At 48.0% G+C, this 22316-nt stretch overlaps 1 protein-coding gene across 1 annotated transcript in view; it reads left to right on the forward strand.

Annotated features, from left to right (window-relative positions):
- QSOX2 (quiescin sulfhydryl oxidase 2) overlaps positions 1-22316 on the forward strand; it is a 69895-nt gene that overhangs the window by 29836 nt on the left and 17743 nt on the right. The window contains exons 7-8 of the mRNA XM_073640147.1: positions 4726-4869; positions 5109-5238. Coding sequence (XP_073496248.1) covers positions 4726-4869; positions 5109-5238 — 274 coding nt within the window. The remainder of the gene's footprint in view (positions 1-4725; positions 4870-5108; positions 5239-22316) is intronic.

Raw genomic sequence — 22316 nt, forward strand, 5'->3', positions numbered from 1 at the left:
TTCTGACACCTTTCTATCATAGCTGCGATGCTCTGTGTGTTCTGACACCTTTCTATCATAGCTGCGATGCTCTGTGTGTTCTGACACCTTTCTATCATAGCTGCGATGCTCTGTGTGTTCTGACACCTTTCTATCATAGCTGCGATGCTCTGTGTGTTCTGACACCTTTCTATCATAGCTGCGATGCTCTGTGTGTTCTGACACCTTTCTATCATAGCTGCGATGCCCTGCGTGTTCTGACACCTTTCTATCATGGCTGCGATGCCCTGCGTGTTCTGACACCTTTCTATCATGGCTGCGATGCCCTGCGTGTTCTGACACCTTTCTATCATGGCTGCGATGCTCTGCGTGTTCTGACACCTTTCTATCATGGCTGCGATGCCCTGCGTGTTCTGACACCTTTCTATCATGGCTGCGATGCTCTGCGTGTTCTGACACCTTTCTATCATGGCTGCGATGCTCTGTGTGTTCTGACACCTTTCTATCATGGCTGCGATGCTCTGTGTGTTCTGACACCTGTCTATCACGGCTGCGATGCTCTGTGTGTCCTGACACCTGTCTATCACGGCTGCGATGCTCTGTGTGTCCTGACACCTGTCTATCACGGCTGCGATGCTCTGCGTGTCCTGACACCTTTCTATCACGGCTGCGATGCCCTGCGTGTCCTGACACCTTTCTATCACGGCTGCGATGCCCTGCGTGTCCTGACACCTTTCTATCACGGCTGCGATGCCCTGCGTGTCCTGACACCTTTCTATCATGGCTGTGATGCTCTGCGTGTTCTGACACCTTTCTATCATGGCTGCGATGCTCTGTGTGTTCTGACACCTTTCTATCATGGCTGCGATGCTCTGTGTGTTCTCACACCTTTCTATCATGGCTGCGATGCTCTGCGTGTCCTGACACCTTTCTATCATAGCTGCAATGCTCTGTGTGTCCTGACACCTTTCTATCATAGCTGCGATGCTCTGCGTGTCCTGACACCTTTCTATCATGGCTGCGATGCCCTGCGTGTTCTGACACCTTTCTATCATAGCTGCGATGCTCTGCGTGTCCTGATACCTTTCTGTAATAAAGTGAAAGATGTGTGCAAAAGCAGTTCAGGTCACCAAATATGATCAATTCTTTTAGTTACAAAATAAACATACAGTGACATAATTAGAAAAACAAAAAGCAGAAAAGCTAAGATAAACCACCGGGTGTGTCCTCCATTGTGGAGGATGAAGAAAGATTCTTAGAGTAAATAATAGAGATAATGGTGAACCAAGAAATAATAAACCATGCATCAGTGGGACCTGGATGCAGCAACAAAATATCTGAGGAGCCGGGACCCCACGTGTATCGCCACCAAGAGCTTTCCTCAGGGGTAATGGTTCTAACACTTTTCTATTATAGCTGCGATGCTCTGCGCATCCCGACACCTTTCCATCATAGCTGCAATGCTCTGCGCATCCGGACACCATTCTATCATAGCTGCGATGCTCTGGGCATCCCGACACCTTTCTATCATAGCTGTGATCATATCCATATCTCGACACCTTTCTATCATTGTGCGATGCTCTGTGTCAGTGTTCCACAGGGACGGGACCAGGGAGATCACACAATATCTCACCGCTGCCGTCACTGTCAGGATTTCGTCAGGGATTCGCGAGCACACGATCCCGACTACTGACTACGTAGGTATCGGCAAGCAACCAGTGAGCGTATGGCGTCACACCTCCGAATTCCAACTCATGGAATATGTGTATACGCCCCATACGGTCACTGTCAGCTTCACGATAGCCCAATTATTATTGTTCGCTGCCACCACCGGCCGAGTTTCAACTACACTGCTCAAAAAAATAAAGGGAACACTCAAATAACACATCCTAGATCTGAATGAATGAAATATTCTCATTGAATACTTTGTTCTGTACAAAGTTGAATGTGCGGACAACAAAATCACACAAAAATCATCAATGGAAATCAAATTTATTAACCAATGGAGGCCTGGATTTGGAGTCACCCCCAAAATTAAAGTGGAAAAACACACTACAGGCTGATCCAACTTTGATGTAATGTCCTTAAAACAAGTCAAAATGAGGCTCAGTATTGTGTGTGGCCTCCACGTGCCTGTATGACCTCCCTACAATGCCTGGGCATGCTCCTGATGAGGTTGCGGATGGTCTCCTGTGGGATCTCCTCCCAGACCTGGACTAAAGCATCCGCCAACTCCTGGACAGTCTGTGGTGCAACGTGACGTTGGTGGATGGAGCGAGACATGATGTCCAGATGTGCTCAATCGGATTCAGGTCTGGGGAACGGGCGGGCCAGTCCATAGCTTCAATGCCTTCATCTTGCAGGAACTGCTGACACACTCCAGCCACATGAGGTCTGGCATTGTCCTGCATTAGGTGGAACCCAGGGCCAACCGCACCAGCATATGGTCTCACAAGGGGTCTGAGGATCTCATCTCGGTACCTAATGGCAGTCAGGCTACCTCTGGCGAGCACATGGAGAGCTGTGCGGCCCTCCAAAGAAATGCCATCCCACACCATTACTGCCCACTGCCAAATCGGTCATGCTGAAGGATGTTGCAGGCAGCAGATTGCTCTCCACAGCGTCTCCAGACTCTGTCACGTCTGTCACATGTGCTCAGTGTGAACCTGCTTTCATCTGTGAAGAGCACAGGGCGCCAGTGGCGACTTTGCCAATCCTGGTGTTCTGTGGCAAATGCCAAGCGTCCTGCACGGTGTTGGGCTGTGAGCACAACCCCATCTGTAGACGTCGGGCTCTCATACCACCCTCATGCAGTCGGTTTCTAACCGTTTGTGCAGACACATGCACATTTGTGGCCTGCTGGAGGTTATTTTGCAGGGCTCTGGCAGTGCTCCTCCTGTTCCTCCTTGCACAAAGGAGGAGGTAACGGTCCTGCTGCTGGGTTGTTGCTCTCCTATGGCTCCCTCCACATCTCCTGTTATCTTCTCCATGCTTCTGGACACTGTGCTGACAGACACAGCTACCCTTCTTGCCACAACTCGCACTGATGTGCCATCCTGGATGAACTGCACTACCTGAGCAACTTCTGTGGGTTGTACTGTAGACTCCGCCTCATGCTACTGTACCTCTAGGGGTGAGAGCAATGGCAAAATGAAAAAGTGACCAAAACAACAGCCAAAAAGGATGAGGACAGAGAAATGGTCTGTGGTCACCACCTGCAGAACCACTCCTTTATAGAGGGTATCTTGCTAATTGCCGATAATTTCTCCCAGTTGTCTGTTCCATTTGCACAATTCAGGAGAAATTGATTCACAATCAGTGTTGCTTCATAATTGGACAGGTAGATTTCATAGAAGTGTTATTGACTTGGCGTTACATTGTATTGTTTAAGTGTTCCCTTTACTCTTTTGAGCAGTGTATAATATAGGCCTGGCCGGACGCCTGCTTTCTGGTAGCGTATATGGCTTTGGGGGAGGGGACAATTACAGAGCAAAAGAAACAACTATTAAATTTTATATTTAATTTAAAAGGGAGGCAGTATTATGAAAAATATACCAGATTTTACAAAAGGGGACATTGCAATGCAGAATATACAGTTACACAAAATAAACAAGATTAAAGAAGAAACTTACTCTATACAGATCGCAGGGACGAATCGGTATAGGTGGAGGGGAGCTCTCCTCTGACCGTTCAGCAAACAGGATCCGTTGCTATATTAAATATAACTCCCGCAATGACTACTACTCCAAGCTCAGCAGATTCTTTTATGCTGAAGGGGGAATCTGCCCCCACACCCCCTGTCCTGACATCACAGGGGCTGGGCTCTAGCCTGCATACTTTTAGTAAGATATCTGGTTTTTGGGATAACTTATCGCTGGTAGATCCCAGAAGCCCAAAAGTGATACCATATTTTCCGTTGTGAATTTACCTTCATTTAGAGACCACACATGGCGTAGCTGCGATCCGTTATTCTGGTGCTTTTGCGCTACAGCTCCACGGAGGGGCTTATGGCGACGGGAAAATATCCATATTGTTCCCTAGCAGACCCAGTCACTAAAAATATTGGTCCAATTATTATCGGAATTATGGAACTTGAGCTATTCCATATTTCGTATCTGTGCCGGATGGCCTGGGACTCTATTCAATTCCCTTTGACGTCCTGGGAATAGAATTTCCTTGGCTACACGTAAATTGATCGCAGCCTGTGTCTAATTGTCCCCTGCCTCTGCCAGGGGGAAAGACCCTCTCATTTTAATCGGGTTGGTGGCACCTCTAGTGTTCCAGCATTTGTTTAAGCTACTTCTGCTGTAGGTGATAATTTGCAGAGAGACAGATGACAGATGCTGGACTGTCAGCTCTCCTCTTGTGACAAATGGTGGATAAGAGAGAGGTGAGAGGCAAGAGGGGTTTGGGAGAAATTGTTAATATTTTCTTAATATTTCCCTGACACTCTGTGTGTCCTGACACTTTTCTATCAGGTCTGTTCTTAATTTAGACAGTTTTTTTTTTATTGTTTTGTTTTTTTAATCAATAAACTTTTATTGAACGCCAAATAACAGTTTACAGCAGAATAATTATTTTACTTGTCATCATACAGTACATATACAGTATTAGTACCGCTATAAACCATCATTTAGACAGTTTTGATGAATGAGGCCCAATGTCTCCATAATTTGTTGCCTGGACCTTTCATCTGAGCTACAGGCAAATATTTCTTCATGATTTTTGTCGCTCTCCCAATGACAGTGTGAAGCCGCTGCGTTCTGTATTCTCCTCCCATTTAAAGTCCTTGCCGGGTGTAAGGAAGAAAGCCGGAGCTCATTCTGCACTACCGGATAGACTGCCCGAGGAGGACAAGGAGGAAGACGTGGCCTGGAAGGACTATGACAAGTAAGGCTGCTCCGCTCTGATGAATTAATTCTTCCATTACAATATATTGAGCACTAATATTCTCCCCACAACCATCTGTAAAGGTTGTATAACAGAGACAGCGCCACCCTCGTTGATAGGCCGTGCTTGGTATTACAGCACAGCCTCATTCACTTTAATGCTGAGCTGCAATTCCAAACTAAGTCTTTGCTGATGTCATCTGATTTTATTGCAGTCCTGATATTTTTGTCATTTCTTAGGTCCAAGTTGTACACCGCAGACCTGGAGTCTGCCTTACATTATCTCCTTCGTGTGGAACTTGCGACTCACCAGACCCTGGAAGGAGAGAAGCTGAAAACCTTTAAGGATTTGATCACCCTCCTCTACAAGGTCAGTCACCTATCACTTATGTAAGCTGCAATTTTTCATTCTTAAAGGGGATGTACATGATTAAAAAAAAAAAAAAGATGCCAGCTTTCTTCCACAAACAGCACCACCCCTGTCAACAGGATGCCTCTGGTATTGCAGCTTGGCTCCATTGAAGTGGACATGGTTGATCCGCATTTGCACACCTAACCTGTGGACAGTAGAGATCATTAAAAAGATCAGAGATGTCTAATCGGTGGTCATGGACTATTGACGTGGCCCCTGTACCAGGACTATTGGCTCATCTTTAGCACTAGGGATGTTGGCAGGTAGCAGGAGGTCTGATTGGTGGCCATGGACTATTAATAATAATAATTTTTATTTTTATAGCGCCAACATATTCCGTAGCACTCTACAAATTTTAGGGGGGACTTATACAGACAATACAGAATAAGCATATCTCATATCGAAAAGAGTGAGGGCCCTGCTCGCAAGCTTACAGTCTATGAGGAAATGGGAGGGAGAGAATAGGTAGAATGTACATATATTGTATAATGCAGCCTTGATATACTAAATAGGATAAATAATAATTAGTGTTGAGCGAGCACTAAAATGCTCGAAGCTCAGGCCGAGCTCGCCGTGATACTCGGGTGCTCGACCCAAGCAACGAGCCAAATGTTAGTCTATGGGAGACCAGAGCATTTTTGCGGCGGCACCCCCGGCAGTCTGTAGAAAGCCTAAAAAGTGCCCAAAACGATAGTGACAGTGCTCAAAAGACATGGGGACAGCATGGGCATCGCCCCAGGAAGCATTTCTGACCCCCAGGTCACTGCTGTCAACAATGTGGTCAGAGGAATTAAGCCACTTTAATGGGCTCACAATAAAACGTTCAAAAACTAAACTGAAACGGTTTTCCTGTGAAATATGTTAAGGAACATCCTTTCCAGGGTAAAGACTTGTGTATAAGGTAAAATAAATAACCAAAAACAAAAATACTCCTCCACACCTTGGGCTATGTTCACAAGTAGCATTTTTTATGCATTTTTGCACTTTTGTATTGCTTTCAAGCGTGACAAATTCATTCACCGGGAAATGTCATTTTAACATTTTACAACCTTATCTGGCCATGTGCTGTGTGACACATGCATACAGTGCTGAAAAGACATGGGAACAGCATGGGGAAGACCCCTGGAAGCATCTCTGACACCCAGGTCACTGCCTAAAAGTGTGCCCATCAGAAGTCATCCTTTCCGCATCAGAAGATGCAGACTTGCAGCTATCCCCGTGCAAGTCCTTGTACCTGGGCAGTGTTCAATTGTACCTCCCCCATTCCTTGCAATGCAAGCGCAAGTATGCAGCCTGCCACCCACCCACCCCCAGGGTGCAATACCATACTGCTTGCTTGCACTTGAAATGGGGCCTTTTAGTTTGGAGGAGGCTGAAGCTGGCCACTACCTCATGGCTGCTTCGGCAACGAGTTATCCATACTCACTTCCCAGCCGCCCGGTGGCCGGGTGTCCATACTCTGTCCCCAGCTGCCCCGCGGCCGGGTGTCCACACACTGTTCCCAGCCGCCTGGGGGCGGCCGGGTGTCCATAAACGGTCCCCAGCCACCCCTATTTCTCCTTGGAACATCCCCCCACACTTTTCTTAGCACGGCCTGCTTTAGGGCAGCATTGGACGAGCCCACCAGAGAACCAGACTCCTCCGGTGGGCCCTGGCTTCTCCATCAGGGGAGTTGAGAGTGCCAAGGTGAGGAGCATCATGATGATGATGATGATAGAAGTTAGCATCTGCTTTGTTTTCTTGGAATGGAAGCGCATGTATGTAGTAGCGGCTAGGCCTGAGGTGGTCAGCGTTTTGGCGCATATCCTACCTCCTCCGAGGATTGCTGGATGTTTTCCTGCTACTATCCCAGTTCTATGACTCCCGTTAAAACAAAGCTTCAGGTGATGAATGATGGATGAGGTGGTGGCAAAGGAGAAAGAGCAGGAGGAACAGGGACCATTCACATCAATATCAGGCCAGTCAACCACACATGTCTAGTAGGATATGTTTCTGTACCAAAAGGAGAGGTTTGGCTACACAGTTATAGGGCATGCAGTGAGTGCAATGCCTGCCAAAAATTTCGAGGCCCTCCAATGCCCCTTGGAAGTGACATGGAGGTCAGAGGCCTTAACTAAACAGTTTTTTCCATTTATAGCAACTGGGTCTCCTGTGCACTTTTGGCCTAAGCAGTGAATGGAAGGCTTTCCAAAAATTATGAGGAACTGCAATTCCCCTTGAAACAGACGTGGATTACAGCATACTAAAAACCTTCTACCCATTATTGGGGAGTGGGTCTCCCTTAGTGTTCGCATATGCATTGAAAAGCAAAAGCTGACTAAAATTAGGAGGAAATGCAATGCCCGTTGGAAGAATGGTGCAGTTCGCAGTGGAATAAAAAGACAATATCAATGCCCCTGGGAAAAGTGGTGGAGGTCGCAGTAGCTTAACAAGACGGTTTAAATGCCCCTTGGAAGAGTGGTGGAGGTCACAGTAGCTTAACAAGACGGTTTTAATGCCCTTTGGAAGAGTGGTGGAGGTCACAGTAGCTTAACAAGACGGTTTTAATGCACCTTGGAAGAGACGTGGAGGTCGCAGTGGAATAAAAAGACTATCAATGCCCCTGGGAAAAGTGGTGGAGGTCGCATTAGCTTAATAAGATGGTTTTAGTGCCCCTTGGAAGAGCGGTGGAGGTCGCAGTAGCTTAACAAGACTGTTTTAATGCCCCTTGGAAGAGATGTGAAGGTCAGAGTGGTTTAACAAGACTGTTTTAATGCCCCTTGGAAGAGCGGTGGAGGTCGCAGTAGCTTAACAAGACTGTTTAAATGCCCCTTGGAAGAGTGGTGGAGGTTACAGTAGCTTAACAAGATGGTTTTAATGCCCCTTGGAGAATTGGTGGAGGTCGCAATAGCTTAACAAGACGGTTTTAATGCCCCTTGGAAGAGACATGGAAGTCAGAGTGGTTTAACAAGACTGTTTTAATGCCACTTGGAGAAGTAGTGGAGGTCGCATTAGCTTAACAAGACGGTTTTAATGCCCCTTGGAAGAGACGTGGAGGTTGCTGTAGCTTAACAAGACGGTTTAAATGCCCCTTGGAAGAGACATGGAAGTCAGAGTGGTTTAACAAGACTGTTTTAATGCCACTTGGAGAAGTAGTGGAGGTCGCATTAGCTTAACAAGACGGTTTTAATGCCCCTTGGAAGAGACGTGGAGGTTGCTGTAGCTTAACAAGACGGTTTAAATGCCCCTTGGAAGATTGGTGGAGCTTACAGTAGCTTAACAAGACTGTTTTAATGCCCCTTGGAGAAGTGGTGGAGGTCGCATTAGCTTAACAAGACTGTTTTAATGCCCCTTGGAAGAGATGTGGAGGTCAGAGTGGTTTAACAAGACTGTTTTAATGCCCCTTGGAAGAGCGGTGGAGGTCGCAGTAGCTTAACAAGACTTTTATTGCCCCTTGGAAGAGTGGTGGAGGTCACAGTAGCTTAACAAGACTGTTTAAATGCCCCTTAGAAGAGTGGTGGAGGTTACAGTAGCTTAACAAGATGGTTTTAATGCCCCTTGGAGAATTGGTGGAGGTCGCAATAGCTTAACAAGACGGTTTTAATACCCCTTGGAAGAGACATGGAAGTCAGAGTGGTTTAACAAGACTGTTTTAATGCCACTTGGAGAAGTGGTGGAGGTCGCATTAGCTTAACAAGACTGTTTTAATGCCCCTTGGAAGAGACGTGGAGGTTGCTGTAGCTTAACAAGACGGTTTAAATGCCCCTTGGAAGATTGGTGGAGCTTACAGTAGCTTAACAAGACTGTTTTAATACCCCTTGGAGAAGTGGTGGAGGTCGCATTAGCTTAACAAGATGGTTTTAATGCCCCTTGGAAGAGACGTGGAGGTCAGAGTGGTTTAACAGGACGGTTTTAATGCCCCTTGGAAGAGTGGTGGAGGTCACAGTAGCTTAACAAGACAGCTTTAATGCCCCTTGGAAAAGTGGTGGAGGTCGCAGTAGCTTAACAAGACTTTTAATGCCCCTTGGAAGAGACGTGGAGGTCGCAGTGGAATAAAAAGACTATCAATGCCCCTGGGAAAAGTGGTTGAGGTCGCATTAGCTTAACAAGACGGTTTAAATGCCCCTTGGAAGAGTGGTGGAGGTTACAGTAGCTTAACAAGATGGTTTTAATGCCCCTTGGAGAAGTGGTGGAGGTCGCAGTAGCTTAACAAGACTGTTTTAATGCCCCTTGGAAGAGACGTGGAGGTCAGAGTGGTTTAACAAGACGGTTTTAATGCCCCTTACAAGAGCCATGCAGTACAGCATATTAAAAACATTATTCCCATTATTGGGGAGTGGGTCTCCCATAGTCTTTGCCTATGCCTTCCAAGCAAAAGCTGCCAAAAATTAGGACGGAGGAACTTGCAATGCTGGCAACACGGACCACGGTCACCCTGGTGGTATAGTGGTGGTGGAGGTTGAGGATGAGGAGAAGACCAAAAAAAAAAGCCGAATTGAGGAAGCGTATACCCATGTGTGGGTGTGAAGCGGTGCATGGGAATACATCTCCCGAAATAACACACTGGATTTGACTTTGTTACTCTGCTGTCATTTGGTGGTCAGAGAAGTCTGGCCCAATCCAGCCCTTGTTCATTTTGATAAGGGTCAGCATTGTCCGTTGACAGGCGAGTGCGCTTATCAGTTATAATTCCCCCAGCAGCACTAAAAACACGCTCCGATAACACGCTAGGGGCAGGTCAGGCCAGGACCTCCAAGGCGTACAGAGCGAGTTCATTCCAAGTGTCCAGCTTGGATACCCAATAATTAAAAGGCACAGAGGAATCACAGAGGACGCTGGTACGGTCGGCAAGGTACTCACTCACCATCTTTTGAAACTTTCCACTCCTTGTGAGAGTACCCCGCGCCTCAGGGCCTGTAAGCTGGGCGGGTCTCAGAAAACTGTCCCAGAATGTTGACAGTGTTCCCCTGCCTCTGCTGGATTGGAGTTGCATCTCTCTCGCCTGTACGCCTTGGTTGGTCAACGAACTGTGACCTCTGCCGCTAGCGTGTTCAGATGGGAATTTTTTTTAACAGTTCTGCAGCAAGGGCCTTCTGGTACTGCCCCATTTTTGTAGACCTCTCCACCTCAGGAATAAGAGAGTGAAAGTTCTCCTTGTAGCGGGGGTCTAAAAGTGTCACCAACCAGTAATGACTGACACCCAACATTTTGGCAACGCGAGGGTCACGGTTAAGGCAGCGTAACAAAGTCAGCCATGCATGCCAGACTGGTAACGGGCAAGACTTCCGTGTCCTCACCAAGATGATGACTGACCATGCTCTCCTCCTCCTCCTCTTCCTCTCTGTCCTCAGGCCACCCACGCTGAACCGACTGTATGACAGTTGTACAGGTACTGCCGTCTACAGCGCATGATACCAGCTCCTGTTCTTCCTCCTCCTCCTCTCCCTCATTGTCCCCCAATGCACGTTGGGATGAGATGAGGCTGGGCTGTGTGTAATCGCCCATTACGGGTTCTTGATCCATCTCATCATACTCTGGCTGCAGTGCCTCCTCTTTAATTCTCTGCAGAGAGCGTTGCAAAAGACAGACAAGTGGGATGCTAATGATGGCGTCATTGCCACTCACCATCTTGGTGGACTCCTCAAAGTTTGTCAGGATGGTACATATGTCAGACATCCAGGTCCACTCCTGAGGTCTTATGTGTGGAGTCTGACCTGAATATCGACGGCCTTGTTGCAGCTGGTACTCCACAACTGCTCTCTTCTGCTCACAAATCCTTTGCAACATGTGGAGGGTAGAGTTCCAACGTGTGGGGACATCACACACCAGTCGGTGTGCCGGAAGCTGTAAACGCTGCTGCAACACAGCAAGGGCGGCGGAAGCTGTAGCCGACTTCCGAAAATGAGCTGACAGGCGGCGTACTTTGACTAGCAGATCTGGCAACTCTGGGTACAATTTAAGAAACCGCTGAACCACGAGGTTAAGCACATGAGCCAGGCATGGTACGTGTGTGATCTCGCCTTGCCTCAGAGCCACCACCAGGTTACTGGCATTGTCACACACGACCATGCCTGGATGTAGGTTCAGCGGTCTCCGCCACAGATCTGCCTGCTCTTTCACAGCTGTCCACAACTCACAAGCAGTGTGAGGTTTATCACCTAAGCTTATGAGTTTCAGCACAGCCTGTTGCCGCTTGGCTGAGGCAGTACTGCAGAGCTTCCAGCTTGTAACTGATGTGGTGATATCTGAGATGGAGGCTGAACATGAGGAGGAGGATGATGCGCAGTGGGGGCAACTGACTGACATAGGGCCCGCAATCCTCGGTGTGGGGAGGATGTGTTCCGTCCCAAGGTCCGACTGGGTCCCAGCTTCCACTATGTTTACCCAGTGTGCCGTCAGGGAGATGTACCGTCCCTGGCCACAAGCACTTGTCCACGTGTCCTTTGTCAGGTGGACTCTCTCAGTAACTGCGTTGTTGAGGGCACAGCAGATGTTTTGGGACACGTGCTTGTGTAGTGCGGGGACGGCACACCGGGCAAAATAGTGTCAGCTGGGTACCGAGGGACGGCCACCGCCATAAGGTTGCGGAAGGATTCCGTCTCCACCAGCCTAAAAGGCAGCATTTCCATTTCCAACGCAAGCTGTCGTGAAATGTGCTTATTTAGGACTGTGGCCTGTGGGGCGTTGGCTGCGAATCTGTGCTTTCGTTCAAAGCTCTGGGATATGGACAATTGAACGCTGCGGTAGGACGTGGACGTTGATGTTGTTTCTTGAGAAACTGCCATAACAAGTGAAGACTGAGAGGAGGGGGCATCTTTGCATGCAGTATGGACAGGGGATTGCCTTGCACGCACAACAGGGGGTTCTACTACACGCACAACAGCAGAAGCAGTTGTGACACCCGCTGACACTGGTCGTGGACCCTGGGTTTCGCCCCACAAAGTCGGGTGCTTTGCTGCCATGTGCCTGATCATGCTGGTGGTGGTCAGGCTGGTAGTTTTGTCACCGATGCTGGCATGGCAGGTGGAACATATGGCCTTTTTGGGGTTATCAGCAGAGTCTTTAAAAAAATTCCAGACTCTGGAAGACCTACCGCTTGTACTGGCAACGTCCCTCATGTTGGTGTTACGGGGAACGGTTGCCTGCCTTCTGTCTGCGGCCACCACACTGCTTCTTCCTGCCTGTTGGGGTACTCAGCCTCCCTCCCCCTGTGTGCTGCTGGCCTCACTCTGCATGTCCTCCTTCCACGTTGGGTCAGTTACTAGATCATCCACCACCTCCTCTTCCACTTGCGCACCACGATCCTCCTCCTCACTTCGTGGCAATTGTCTCGTCATCGTCCACCTCTTGTGACAAATTGCCAGCGTCAACTTCCTCTGGCCGTGGCTGTTCAAATATTTGGGCATCGCTACATGGGATCTCCTCTTCCACCACTTCAAGCGGAGCAGGTGAGGGGCACAAATCTGGAAATGGACCAGTGAGCAGCTCTTCAGAGTGTCCAAGTGTGGGATCAGCTGTGGGACACTCGGCATGGTGGGAGGAATGAGCATCAGGGTGAGGAGGAGTATGCGGTTGAGACTCACGGCTACTAAAACTTGACCGTGTGGAAGACAGACCGGAGGTGGTGGTGCCCAGATAACTTGAAGTATTATCTGCTATCCAATTAATAACCTGTTCACACTGATCAGTTCGCAATACTGGTGTTGTAGTGTGCTTCCCTAGTAATTCGGTCAGTGGGAGCAAGATGTGGCTGTTGGTTGTGGCACATTTTCACCTTGGCCACGGCCGAGTCCTCTACACGCACCATCACCAGAACTTCCAGTTCCACGTCCCTTGCCACGCGCCTTGCCCATTGTAAATGAAGTAAAATAGCTTACATTCGCACTATCAATGGAAAAAGGGTAATAAAAAGGAAATTAGAACCATGGAAGAGGAAAACCACAGTTCTATTTCTCTGGCCTACACCAGAATCTTTCAAACAGATATATTTGTGTCTGAACAATCAGTGAGACACCATTACTGTTTTTTTTTACGGCAAAAAATGGCAAAAACAGGATAATACAGAGATTTGACCCGTGGAACTGCAAAACCACAGTTATAGTTATGTGGCGTACACCAGACTCTTTTAAACAGATATATTGGTGTCTGAACAGTCACAGACACTCAATTTTTTTTTTTTTGGGGGGGGGGGGGGGGGATACCAAAAGGTTAATAAGATGCGTATTTGGACAGTCTGACTGAGAAAAAAAAAAATACAGGATTTAGATGAAAAAAAGAAACATTTTTCCTGGCCCCTGAGACTGGGGTGCTAGGTCTAGCAATTTGACCAACAGGAGCACACAGGACTGTAATGCAGCGTTTGCTGGTATAACCACTGTGTCTCCTATACAGCCTGCCTGCCTGATATCTGGGATGGAAATTTCGCACTATATATCTCTCCCTAACTGAGCAGCACTCTCCCTACACGGTCTGATCCGGAGCGACTGTGCTCAAGATGGCGGCGCCCGGTTTTAAATACTCGAGGTGACGCTGTGCGGCCAGCCAATCACTGTAATGCCCACAAACAACATGACTGGCTGGCAATCCCTGCATGTTCATTGGCTCTGTAAAGACCGCCAAACCTGCAAGGCGGAGACCCGAGCTCCCGCCCGAGTAACCCGGAAATGCTCAGTGCTCGCCGAACATCCCGAGTAGCGTGATGCTCGGGCGAGTAACGAGCAGTGTCGAGCATGCTCGCTCAACACTAATAATAATACATGGACTGGTCGCCAGCCAGTATGTGTACAGTCCTGACCGAGGCTATTAAGTGCATGGTTGGTATGAACCTGAAATTAAAGAAGATTTTAATATGGGGGAAAACTGGGATGGACAGATGGTGTGTGGAGGCGATACGCCAGTCTAAAGAAATGGGTTTTTAGTGTCCACTTGAAACTGTGGATATTGGGAATTAATCAAACTGTTCTGGGTAGTGCATTCCAAAGAATTGGCGCAGCACGCGAGAAATCTTGGAGACGGGAGTGGGAAGTTTAGATTATGGAGGATTTTAGTTTTAAGTCATTGGCAGAACGGAGGGCACGTGTAGGGTGGTAGACTGAGACAAGGGAGGAGATGTAGGGGGGTACTGAAGCATGGAGCGCTTTGTGGGTAAGCGTGATAAGTTTAAATTGAACTCTATATTGGATGGGCAACCAATGCAATGACTGGCACAGGGAAGAGGCATCGGTGTAGCAGTTGGCGAGGAATATGATCCTGGCTGCTGCGTTAAGGATGGATTGGAGAGGGGGGAGTTTAGTAAGAGGGAGCACAATTGGTAGAGAGTTGCAGTAGTCCAGACGAGAATGAATAAGAGCTACAGTAAGAGTTTTTGCCGAGTCAAAGGTGAGAAACGTCCTGATTCTGGAGATGTTTTTGAGGTGTAGATGACCTGAACGAGCGAGTGATTTGATGTGAGGAGTGAAGGAAAGATCTGAATCAAAAATGACCCCAAGACATGTTGCTGGGGAGTAATGGTTGAGCCACAAACGGAAATGGCAATATCGGGCACAGGTAGGTTAGTGGAGGGAGGAAATACGAGTAGTTCAGTTTTTGACAGATTCAGTTTTAGACAGAGGGAGGACATAATGTTAGACACAGCAGAAAGACAATCACTGGTCTTTTGTAGTAATGCAGGGGTGATGTCCGGAGCAGAGGTGTATAATTGGTGTCATCAGCATAGAGATGGTACTGAAAACCGAATCTGCTGATTGTTTGTCCAATAGGAGCGGTGTATAAGGAGAAAAGAAGGGGGCCTAGAACTGATCCTTGAGGAACCCCGACAGTAAGGGGAAGGAGAGAGGAGGAGGAGCCGGCAAAAGACACAGAAGGAGCAGTCAGCGAGGTAGGAGGAGAACCAGGAGAGAACAGTGTCCTTGAGGCCAATAGTGCGGAGCATAGTGAGGAGGAGCTGGTGATCCACAGTGTCGAATGCTGCAGAGATCCAGGAGAATCAGCATGGAGTAGTGACTATTAGATTTAGCTGTTAGTAGATCATTAGAGACTTTAGTGAGGGCAGTTTCAGTAGAATGTAAAGAGCGGAAACCAGATTGTAAAGGGTCAAAAAGAGAGTTGTCTGAGAGATAGCGGATCAGACGGGAATGGACCAGGCGTTCCAGGAGTTTAGAGATAAAGGGAAGATTGGAAACAGATCTGTAGTTGGCCGTGCAGTTCTGGTCAAGGGATGGTTTTTTAAGTAATGGATGTAAGCTGGCATGTTTAAAAGAAGAGGGAAAGATACCAGATGAGAGGGAGAGGTTGAAAATTTTAGTTAGGTGAGTGGTGACAGCTGGAGAAAGGGACTGAAGGAGATGTGAGGGAATAGGGTCACTGGTGCACGTGATAGGGCGAGAAGATGCAAGGAGCCTGATCACTTCATCTTCCGTGACTGGTTCGAAGTCAGAACGTGAGCAAGATACAATGTGGCGGGGGAGAGCATGCATAACGTTTGGGGATTGGGAGAAAATTTCCTGTCGGATATGGTCAATTTTTTCTTTGAAATAATTGTCCAGATCGTCCGTGCTGAGGTCGGTGGTCAGGGCCTGTGCTGTTTGAGGAGAGAATGAAACGTGTCAAAGAGGCGTTTAGGATTATTGGAAAGTGAGATGATGAGATTGTTAAAGTAGGTTTGTTTGGAGAGGTGAAGCGCATGTTTTCAGCATAAATTTATAATGGAGGAAATCTTTGTACAGATTAGATTTTCTCCACAGCCGTTCAGCGCACCTGGAGCACCGCTGGAGAAGACGTGTTTGAGGCGTGTGCCAGGGTTGTCGCCGTCTATGTCGAATTCTTCTTTGTGTAGGAGGTGCGGCTTCATCCAGGGCACATAGCATTATTTCGTTATAATGCTTCAATGCAGAGTCGGGACATGAGAGGGAGGAGATTGGGGCCAATGATGATTGCAACTTTTTCATAAATTTCTGGGTGTTAATGGCACGTATATTTCTATAAGTGTGGAAAGTGGGGTGTCTTGAGTAGAGTCACAGTTCTTGACAGAGAATGAAAGAAGATTATGGTCAGAGAGTGGAAGGGGAGAGTTAGTAAAGTCATGTACTGAGCAAAGCCAGGAGAAGATCAGGTCCAATGTGTTCCCGTGTTCATGTGTAGGAGAATTAGCAAGCTGTGAAAGGCCGAAGGAGGAGGTTAGCGATAAAAGATGAGCGGCAGATGGGGAGAGAGAATTGCCAATTGGGATGTTAAAATCTCCCATGATTATCGTGGGGATGTCGCAGGATAGAAAATTTAGAAGCCAGGCAGCAAAGTGATCCAGGAACTGATGGGAGGGACCTGGAGGGCGATAGACAGTGTCAGACTGCTGGATCCAGGTTTCAGTGAGAGCCAGAAGGTTGAGGGAATTAGAGAGGAAAAAGTCATGGATGTAAGAGAGTTTATTACATGCTGAGCGTGCATTCCAAAGGGCACAGTTCAATGAGACAGAAGATATGCAGGAAATATTAATGAGATTAGCAGGGTTACTGAATGTAACAGGGAAAGAGTTAGTGTTATTACTGGAGGGTCCCGGATTAGGAGAAATATCACCTGCGACTAAGAGAAGGAAGATACAGAGAGTGAGCAGATGGTTGAGTGATTTGTGAGAGCGTTTCCTGCGTTGTATGGTGGGAATGAATGGATCTGCGTGGTATAACATTGTGAAGAGAGCATGACAACTGTACATAGGAGAAGAGAGGAAAGAGGGGTTAATATGGATGAAGTGTGCAGAATATGTGGGAGAACGGTGAATGTGGATGATTGTAGCAGCCAGAACGTAAATGGCACAAATACAAATGGTGAATACTGTTTGCAAAACAGATGGACTGGAAGCAAGTTTGTTTAATTGTCTTGCATGTCTTACCTGTATGTATTGACGTGGCCCCTGTATTAGGACTATTGGCAGGTAGCAGGAGGTCTGATTGGTGGCCATGGACTAGTAATGTGGCCACTGGACCAAGGGCCTGCAAATCTTTTCACTCTTCTCTAGTTGCCAGTAGCTAAGAGGCGGTCCGCAGGATCTGGTCAATGACTATGGACTACTGACGTGGCCACTGGATCAGGGTCCTGTGACTCTTTTTGCTCATCTTTAGTGGACAGGCTTGATGCTGTTTTTTGGAGAAAGCGGACATTATTTTTTTTTAGCATTGCTTTTGTGACACCCCAGGGGTCTGGTTGCCACAGTGATAGAGATATTACGTCTGAGAGCAGGTGGGAGGTTTCTTGGTCAGGAATCCTATGCATGCCACACCTCCTGCCCAGTCCTGGGAGGGGAAGAACTTCCCCTATATAAACCTAGGGCTGAGGCAGGGTTAGTGAGTAGTGTTGAGCCACCCCCGTAGTGTTCGAGTTCGGTTCGGTTCGTCGAACACCCGTGTGTTCGTCGAACACCGTTAAAACCAATGGCAGGCAAACAAAAACACATAAACACATAGAAAACACCTTCAAAGGTGTCCAAAAGCTGACAAACTGCTCAGAAGACACAACTAACACATGGAAAAGTGACAAGTACATATAGTCATGCGAAAAGAAAAGAGGTGGAGGAGTAAAAGGAGGGGGAGACACAGATATAGGCATGTCATGCCCTTCTAAAATCCAAAAAGTGAGAAGCCGAGACGGCCAGTCCGCTCCTGCCCGTGCCACCTCCGTGTCGCCGGGTTTGTGCCAGAGCCGCGGTGAACCCTGACGGCCAGCCCCCATCTCCCAATACTGGTGCCTGTCCGCTGGTGGGTCGAGAGAGCCCCCCTGTGGTGGAGGCAGCTCTAAGCTTTTTAATTTAAATTGTCCCTCTAATTTGAATGAATACACTTTAAATCCATTTACAAGGATCTATTGGAGGGCAAGTCTCATGCCAGCAGCCGCGTAATTCCAGCTCCAGTAGCGTCCACTAAAGCTGCTGCAGTTAAAAAGCTTTTATAAGGATCGAGCTCGGCTGTCCACCGCAAGGCATCCTAGTGCCAGTCCCAGCCCCTATGCCTTGGGGTGCCTCCTGATGCTCTTCACTGAGTATCCCGTGGTCCCGAAGCATTTCCTTTGAAAAAATTAAGTGTCCAAACTACAGGTGGTGTAGCTTGCTTAACAGCCCGGATAATCCGCTGACTAGCAGACACTGCTACTAGGCACAAAGTATTTCCTGGGCTAGATGCAGTTAAAAATTTGTAAGTAGATACTCTCGTTGGATGCTGAGAAAGCATTCCATAGAGTCTCCTGGCACGCCATATATGATTCTCTTAAAAAGCTTGGGGTAGGGGTCTAGGGGACCCTTTTATAGCCAAAATCACGGCCCTGTATCACAATACGTCACCTAGGCTGAAGATAAATGGAACTGTAGCACCGAGGGCTCGGTTGCTACAGACGTATTGCACCTCACCCAGAGGTGTGATATCTCACTCTCAGATAAGGATGGAATGTGGATCAGGACCCGACACCTGCATGCATTACACCACATTGCCGTGGGGCAGGGCGACCAATATGCCCCTGAGATGGGCACGACAGTCCCTGTCCCTGGCTGGAGTGGGGGGAGGGAACACTGAGGAAGGGGAACCCTGCAGTGCAGGAGCAGGGAGGAAGCAGTTCCTGGGTGCATTGAGAAGGGAGTATAAAAGGTGGGCACCATCTTAGTTCAGTGCAGAGAAGTCTGAGCAGAAGTGGCAGGGAGCAGGGGCTCTGCATGAGCTCTGCTCCGGAGGCGGGCCTAGTAACAGAGGCCCAGGCCTGCAAGAGGGAGAAGGAAGGAAGAGGAGCGGAGAAGGCTCCAGGAACGAGGAATGAAGGGATCCCAGGGGTGCGGACGGGCGAGTCGCCACCGCACGCCCGAATCCACCTGCGTGGAGGGGTCAGGCCAAAGGGGGAGACCGGTCCCCAAACTAGTGGAGGCAGGAAACGACCCTCAGCTAGAAACCGGAGGCTCTGACATTTTATGTGGCGCAGCCCCTTGCTCCACCCGCTAGGAAGGCACCACATAGGGTCAGGGAAACTGGCGCCAAGTTTACCAAGAGGAGGCCCGAGGCAGCCGGACAGAAGTGTTGGTAAGAAAGGCCAGACAAAGGACACACAAAGGGGGTCCTGTGAAGCGCTCCAAAGTTATCTGGGAGTTGTCTGAGCCCCTCACCTGGTGAGCACAGTACGACGTGGGCAGCCGTTACCTGCAGACGTGGTCTGGATAATAAGAACTGTGAGTAAAGGCCCTGAACTGCATCACTGACTCCGTGTCGTTACTGCTGCTGCCCTGCACCATCACCCCCATCCTCTGCATACACTGCCCTGAGGCTATACTCCTCCCGTGGGGAGTTATGCTACGCTCTGCTGCACCCACAACACCAGCCTTAGCGGTCTGCCCTGTAGCGGCGGTTCACTCTGACCGCAATCCACGGGTGGCGTAGTCGGACATTTAAACATCAAAACCACATAAATAGTTCCGCCACTGGTTTGACCGCCCTGAGCCACGGAACCGGATCGCCGCCACGAAGACTACAACCACCAGCATCCACCAAAAAGGGTCCGGCTCCGGGTGTCCCAAGGCCCAGGGGGTGCGTCAGAACATTTTCATCACCTTTCACAATCACCAATGGGACAAGGCAGGGATGTCCTCTGTCCCCTCTCTTATACATCCTAGTGACGGAGCACCTGCTCTCATCAATTCGCCATAACCCCAATATTAGGTGGATTGAGGTGGGAGGCACCGAGTACAAGTGCTCTCTATTTGCTGATGATGTCCTAGTATATATCACTCAATCACATCTATCCATCCCTGCTGTTATGGCTGAAATAGATCACTTTGTTACATGGTAAAATTTTAAAATCAATGCAGCGAAGTCTGAGGCCCTCGATGTCTCCCTCCCTAAATCCATATAGGATTCCATCCAGTCCAACTTTCCCTTTGCCTGGCCCTCACAGGGTATCAAATACTTAGGAATTCCTATTCATAGAGACCTCTCCCATCTATGTTATCTTAATTTTGGGCCCTTTATTGAACAATTCCATACAGACCACGGTTGGCAAGTTAGAACTGTAAGATTCACTACGTGAACCACTGGTGTTTTGTGGAAAAGCACATGTACACCGCGTTCCAAATTATTATGCAAAAAGTGTTTAGGAGTGATAAGGGAAGAATTTGTTTGTTTGTCAGTTAAACTCATTGATGGTGATGTGTGTCAGGGCTCTTTATATCACTGTAAGCAATTGCAGACACCTGTGCTAATTAGTTTGGCAGGTGTGTCCAATGAAAGGCAAGACTACTTAAGAAGGCTCTCTCACATTATTAAGCAGCCTACATTTTCTGCCAAAATGGGAAAGAAAAAGGATGTGTCGGCTGCTGAGAAGCAACAAATTGTGGAGTGTTTAGGTCAAGGCATGACTACAATCAACATTGTGCGATGATCAGGATGAAGTGTCTTGGCAATCAAGAAGTATGTAGCTGATTCACAGTACACACGTGTGCGTGCTGATAAGGGCAAATTGAGGACTCTTTCCTACAGGCAATTACGTCAGGTTGAAAGAGCAGCGGCAAAAAAGCCTTGTCATAGCAGCAGACAAGTTTTTGAAGCTGCTTGTGCCTCCAACGTCCCCCGAACAACAAGATGCAGGGTCCTTCAGAGGTTTGCAGCTGTGCATACGCCATCCTGTCGACCTCCTCTATCCACTTCACACACAAGCAGAAACGGCTCCAGTGGGCCAAACATTACATGAAGACTGATTTCAAAACTGTTTTGTTCACGGATGAGTGCCGTGCAGCGCTCGATGGTCCAGATGAATGGAGTGGAGGATGGCTGGTTGATGGACACCCCACGCAAACACGGCTACAGCGCCAACAAGGAGGAGGTGGAGTAATGTTTTGGGCTGGAATCATGGGGAGAGAGATTGTCGGCCCCTTTAGGATCCCTGAAGGCGCTAAAGATGAACTCCATAATGTATGTGGATTTTCTCAAACAGCACTTCCTGCCATGGTTCAAGAAGAAGAACCGTGTATTTCACAGCAAGATCATTTTTCTGCATGATAATGCACCATCTCATGCTGCACATAAAACATCTGCATCTCTGGCTGATATGGGCATAAAAGGGGACAAACTTATGGTGTGACCCCCATGCTCCCCTGACCTCTACCCCATTCAGAACCTTTGGAGCATCATTAAAAGGAGTGTCTATGATGGCGGGAGGCAGTTCACATCTAAGCAACAGCTCTGGGAGGGTATTCTGTCCTCATGCAAAACAATTGAAGCAGAAACCATCCAAAACCTGACAAATTCAATGGACGAGAGAGTTCAGAAGCTCCTTTCGAACAAGGGGTCCTATGTGAAAATGTAACATCACCTAGAATAAAGTTTTGAGTTGAAAACTGTTTGATTTCAGTTTCTAACAACCTGCTAATGCTTATAATTTCAAAAATGACCATTTTTTTGGTCTTTATTAAAATGAAAAGGTTGATCGAAAAGTTTGGGGGATCTAAGAGTGTGGCAACCCAGTAGTCATGATTACTTCGAATTCTGACAATATGAGGGTCATGCTGCAGGTAGTGCAGCAAGAAGGCACTTATGTGTCTTGCGCATCTCGGAGCCCCAAAATTATTTTCCGGGCTAGATGCAGCTAAAAATTATTTTTAATTTTAAATCTGGTGAAGCTTATTATAGATGGCCTAATAGGATCAGTGCTGCACACTGCTACAAAGCCCAAATTATTTTCCAGTCAAGATACAGATAAACATGATTAGTAATTTGAAAGCTTAAAACGGTTGGTAGGGTGATTTTAACCAATCATCAAGCTTTTACTCTCCCCAGGATGACACAGGGGTAGAAAAGTCGTTTCGGATCCATGATTTGTTCATCTTTATGAACGTGAGTCTGTCTACATTATCAGTGGAGAGCCGCGTGCGCTTATCTGTCAGCACACCACCAGCAGCGCTGAACACACGCTCAGACAGAACGCTGGCTGCGGGGCATGACAAGATCTCCAAGGCGTAAGTGGCTAGCTCCGGCCATTTATCCAGATTGGAAGCCCAAAAAGAGCAAGGGTCCAGTGACACAGTCGTGGCTTCAATGTTT

This window comes from Phyllobates terribilis, unplaced genomic scaffold (assembly GCF_046119375.1).
Source record: "Phyllobates terribilis strain yellow unplaced genomic scaffold, ASM4611937v1 Scaffold_7__3_contigs__length_470593459, whole genome shotgun sequence".
Lineage (NCBI taxonomy): Eukaryota > Metazoa > Chordata > Amphibia > Anura > Dendrobatidae > Phyllobates > Phyllobates terribilis.